Source organism: Glycine max, chromosome 2 (genome assembly GCF_000004515.6).
Source record: "Glycine max cultivar Williams 82 chromosome 2, Glycine_max_v4.0, whole genome shotgun sequence".
Lineage (NCBI taxonomy): Eukaryota > Viridiplantae > Streptophyta > Magnoliopsida > Fabales > Fabaceae > Glycine > Glycine max.
This window is the reverse complement of record NC_016089.4, coordinates 32,243,753-32,249,492: the sequence shown is the minus strand read 5'-3', so window position 1 is coordinate 32,249,492 and position 5,740 is coordinate 32,243,753. Positions and strand designations below refer to the sequence as shown.

General features: G+C 43.3%; 1 protein-coding gene across 1 annotated transcript; it reads left to right on the top strand.

Annotated features, from left to right (window-relative positions):
• The first annotated feature begins 4,881 nt into the window (after nucleotides 1-4,881).
• Nucleotides 4,882-5,445, top strand: LOC102664629 (uncharacterized protein Mb2253c-like). The gene has a single exon (XM_006575927.1). It carries the CDS (start codon nucleotides 4,882-4,884, stop codon nucleotides 5,443-5,445), a length of 564 nt encoding a protein of 187 aa, XP_006575990.1.
• The last annotated feature ends 295 nt before the right edge of the window (nucleotides 5,446-5,740 follow it).

Below are 5,740 nucleotides of genomic sequence, written 5' to 3'. Positions count from 1 at the left end.
AAATGGCCTCTCACCCTCTCCTGCTTAGGTGATTTATCCTCAGGATCATAGAGGTTAGCATAAAATTCTTTCACAATAGCAACATCAATGATGCCTTCATCAAAACTGGTCAACTCCTCATCCCATTTTCTTCTATCCAGTTCTTCCTTGAACTCATCAAACTCAGTGTGGTAGATTACCATATTCCACTCGGGGAGTATCTTCCTAGGTACCACAATATCAGTGTACCTTTCCCAAGCCTCAAGAGAAGTGAACTTGGATCGGTCATATCGAACCTGGGAAGGTGTAGTAGGTGTCTTTCTCTTCTTTGATGCCATCTCAAAATATAAGATCAAACAACAAGATTAATCAGGGTTATTTTCAACAAAACAAAAAAATAAAACTAAAAATTTGACTGGGCGTTTAGCTCAGAAGGCTGGGCTTAGCGTGCCTTATAAAATTTTACACATGGGCTAAGTGCAGTAGACTCGTGCTTAGCCAAAAGACACAGAAAATATTTTTCTGCAGATTAGGCTTAGCGCAACATGTTGGGCTTAGCCTAAATCTACAATTTTCAAAATAGAAGAGGGTATAGGCTTAGCGCAGCATGCTGGGCTTAGCTCAGCCTCAGCAGAATGACCCTTAGGCTTAGCACATAGGGCGCGCTTAGCCTAACCTCAAAAGCTCAAAACAGTGAGAGAGTTGAGCTTAGCGCAGTAGGGCGCGCTTAGCTCAACCTCCTTGACACACAACAAGGGCTTAGCACAGCAGCACTGCTTAGCCTTATTCAGAAGACTGAAAAACAAAAGCATATTGGCGCTTAGCCCGACATGTCAGGCTTAGCGCTGAACAAAAATTTCAAAAATCCTAAATGTCTGAAACACTAGTCCTGCTTACCGCACAGAAAGGCTTAACGGGTTCATCGCTTTTGTTCATCAGTAGGGATGAACGTGCTTAGCGCGACATGGTCCGCTTAGCGCGATCATCTGGAAATCCAAAAATTTAACAACTGTGATGAACAGGCTAAGTGCAATAGGCACGCTTAGCACGTTCATCGCGGTTTCCTAATAGAAACACAGGGGTCCTCACCCCTTTTAGCAGCATTTCCCCTAATGGGCTTACAACTCAACCTAAATCATAAAATAACAAACCCTAAAGTTAGAAACCCTAACCTAAACAACAATGCAAGCTAACAAAGCAAGAAATTCTCTATCCTAAGGTTCAAAGCATGAAAATGAAAATGGAAATGAAGCACTACTTACTTAGATTATGATTGTAATGTAGAATGAAGCAAGAACAATGCAGGCAAGTAGGTTTCAGCACACAGTAGAAAGCACAAAAGCTCAAGGTTTGCAAAGGGCAGACACTTTGGTGTAAAGGTAGCACCCAAAATGCCTCAACCTTTGGTTTTAAAAACTAAAATTCGTATGGTGCGCTTAGTGCACAACTGCGCTTAGCGCGTCAATGAAATGTTTGGTTTCTGAGTAACCCTGTGCTTAGCCTAACCTAGCGCTAAGCCCAACTTGAAGTTTCAAATTCCAGTGAGCATCTGGGGCTTAGCGCAGCAGGCTGCGCTTAGCGCTTTCTGCAACAAAAAATTTCTGCAATATGTGCTTAGCCTGCGATGTAAGGCTTAACGCGCAATCACGCTTCAACTTATAGAGAGTAGTTCAGGCTTAGCACAACAGGCGCGCTAAGCATACTTCCAAGAATTCAAAAATAGTAAGGGATTGGCGCTTAGTGCATCTTGCGGCTAAGTCCAACTCGTGAAAGTTTAATTCTAGAATGGGTATGGGGCTTAGCTCAGGACAGCGCGGTTAGCGCTGCTACAATAAAATTTCCCAGAGGAGAAGTGGCGCTTAGCGCATCATCTCCGCTAAGCCCACTGCTTGAAGTTTACTTCCAGTGAAGATGTTGGGCTTAGCGTAGTGATGTGCGCTTAGCTGAACTATTCAGCCAACTAGTCAGGGGTCTAAGCGCTTAGCACGAGCAAGCTCAGGCATAGCGCGTGAAGACATGGCACTTGGCGCAGTGATGTGCGATTAGATGAATTATTCAGCCAACTAGTCAGGGGTCTAAGCGCTTAGCGCGAGCAAGCTCAAGCTTAGTGCGTGACGACATGGCACTTAGCGCAAGGGTTGCGCTTAGCGGATGGACAACTAAAAAAAATTTTCTAAGTCTTTTCTATCCATCTCTTCACATGAGCTTAAAAACCCCCTTGTTCACTACTAAACAAGCTGCAAAATTAATCATAATCACAAGCAATTATCCTAACTACATGCAAGAGATAAGAATGAAAAAGAGAAAAGGGAAAGAAAAGTTGGGTTGCCTCCTAGTAAGCGCTCTTTTAACGTCACTAGCTTGACGCATCATCCTGTTATCCAGGGTCCAACAAGGTTACAACTTCCAGAACCTTCTTCTCTAGTCTCTTTTCCTTTATCACATTCACCTTCAAACAAACATTTTTGTCAGGCAAAGCTTTCTCTTCATGAAACATATCAAAACTGATTTACTGGTCTTCTATGGCCATTTGTAGTTTCCTCTTCCCCATGTCTACCACACAGCTTGCGGTGGACATAAAAGGTCTTCCAAGAATTAGGGGAATGTTAGCATCTTCTTCAATGTCTGTCACTACGAAATCAGCTGGAAAGATCAAATGTTTAACCCTAACCAAAATGTCTCCGATCACTCCATATGGTCTTGTGATGGAGCGATCAGCCAATTGGAGGGTCATGCATGTGGGCATTATCTCTACCTCTCCAAGTCGTTGGCATATGGAGAGAGGCATTAAATTGATACTACCTCCAAAGTATATGAGAGCTTTACCCACAACAACCTCACCAATAGAACACGGTATAGTGACACTTTTGGGATCCTTATGCTTTGGGGGAAGGATGCGTTAAATGACCGCACTATAGTTACCTTCCACGACTATTGTGTCATTGTGTATTTACTAGTTCTTCTTTGTCAACATGTCTTTTAAAAATTTAGCATAGAGTTGCATCTGTTGGAGAGCTTCTCCAAAAGGCAAAGTGATCTCCAGCTTCTTGAAGATGTCAAGAAATCTGGCTAAGTGTCTCTTTATCCTTCTTGGAAGGTACCAATGGATATGGTACTTCCTTGCCTTCAGTTGAAGTAATCTCTCTCTTTTTCTCTCTTGAAACCTCACTCTTGCTTTTCTTTTTCTCCTCATCAACCTTTTTTTTTTTCATTTTTCTGATTTTTTTATTTTTCTTTTTCTTCTTCTTTTTCTTTTATTTCTTTTTGGTTTTCTTTTTCTTGTTCTTCCTTCATCTTTATTCCTATTTCACTCTTTTTTAGGATTGGGGGCTTCCTCCAGAGTTGAAAAGAATGGTCGAGCAAAAAGACAGGGAAGTGAAGCCATACCAAGAGGAAACGGAGGTTGTAACCTTAGGTGTTGACGAAGAAAGAAAGGAAGTCAAGGTCGGCACTGGCATGTCCGCAAACATCCGAGATGAATTGGTAGCTCTGTTGCGAGACTACCAAGAAAAATTTGCTTGGTCTTACCAAGATATGCCTGGTTTGAGTTTCGACATCATACAACATAGATTACCTCTAAATCCTGAGTGTTCCCTGGTAAAGCAAAATCTGAGGAGGATGAAGCCCGAGATGTCCCTAAAAATAAAAGAAGAAGTGAAGAAGCAATTCGATGCTAGTTTCTTGGCCGTTGCTTGGTACCCAGAATGGGTTGCCAATATCGTGTCAGTCCCTAAAAGGGATGGAAAGGCGCAAATATATGTGGACTATCAAGATCTAAATCGACCCAGCCCAAAGGATAACTTTCCTTTGCTGCACATCGACATCCTTGTGGATAACACCACCAATTTTGCCCTATTTTATTTCATGGATGGGTTCTCAGGCTATAATCAAATAAAGATGGCACCGGAGGACACGGAGAAGATGACCTTCGTCACCCTATGGGGAACTTTCTGCTACAAAGTGATGTCCTTTGGGCTCAAGAACACTGAGGCAACTTACCAGCGGACTATGGTGGTGTTATTCCACGACATGGTGCATAAAGAGATTGAAGTTTACGTGGATGACATGATCGCTAAATCAAAGACCGAGGAGGAGCACCTTGTCAACTTGCGAAAGTTATTCAAGAGGCTATATAAATACCGATTAAGGCTAAATCCTACAAAGTGTACTTTTGGGGTCAAATCCGAAAAGTTGCTCGGTTTTATCGCGAGTCAGAAAGGAATAGAGGTAGACCCGAACAAGGTAAAGGCCATCCTCGAAATGCCCGAGCCATGCACCGAGAAGCACGTCTGAGACTTTTTGGGACAATTGAACTACATAGCGAGGTTCATTTCACAGCTGACCATCACTTGTGAGCCTCTCTTCAAGCTATTGTGCAAGAATCAATCTGTCCAATGGGATGATGATTGTCAAGCGGTGTTCGAAAGGATTAAACAGTGCCTCATGAATCCTCTTGAGCTTGCGCCACCAGTGCCCGGAGGAACCCTTATCCTGTATATGACCATGTTAGATGAGTCAATGGGGTGTGTGTTGGGACAGCATGACAAGTCTGGGAAAAAGGAACAGACTGTCTATTACTTGAGCAAGAAGTTCACGACATGCGAGATGAACTACTCTTTGCTAGAAAGGACGTGTTATGCCTTGGTGTGGGCAGCTCACCGTTTAAGGCAGTACATGCTGAATTACACCACTTGGTTGGTATCCAAAATGGATCCCAAGTACATCTTTGAAAAACCCACTCTCACTGGACGGATCGATCAGCGGCAGGTTCTATTGTTAGAGTTTGATATTGTTTATGTCACTCAAAAGGCAATAAAGAGGAGTGCCTTGGTAGATTACCTGGCTCAACAACCCATCAATGACTATCAGCCCATGCATCCAGAATTCCCAGATGAGGACATCATGACCTTGTTCGAAGAGGAAGTAGAGGATGAAGACAAGGACAAATGGATTATGTGGTTTGACGGGGCGTCTAATGCACTAGGCCATAGGGTTGGGGCAGTGTTGGTTTCCCCAGACGAACAATATATACCTTTCATGACTAGGTTGGGTTTCCAATGCACAAACAACATAGCTGAGTATGAGGCGTGCACCCATGGGATCCAAGTGGCAATCGACTTCAAGGTCAAATTACTCAAGGTATACGGGGACTCGACTTTGGTAATTCACCAGCTGAAGGGTGAATGGGAGACCAGAGACCATAAATTGGTGCCTTACCAGGCTTACATCAGGAAGTTGATAGAATTCTTCGATGACATATCCTTTCATTATATTCCTAGAGAGGAAAATCAGATGGTCGACGCCTTTGCCACACTAGCATCCATGTTTCAGCTAAGCCCGCACGGAGATTTGCCATACATCGAATTTAGATGTCCTGGCAAGCCTGCACATTGCTGCTTAATAGAAGAAGAGAAGGATGGTAAGCCTTGGTACTTCGATATCAAACGATACATCGAAGACAAGTAGTACTTGCAGGAGGCCTCTGACAACGACAAGAGAACGTTACGAAGGTTGGTGGCCAGCTTCTTCCTGAGCGGAAGTATCCTATACAAGAGGAACCATGACATGGTATTGCTTCGATGTGTGGATGCTAGAGAGGCTGAGAAAATGCTGGTAGAGGTGCATGAGGGATCCTTTGGAACCCATGCCATGGCCCAGAAAATTTTGAGAGCGGGGTATTACTGGCTCAGTATGGAGAGTGATTGTTGCATTCATGTAAAGAAATGCCATAAATGCTAGGCCTTCATTGATAATGTCAATG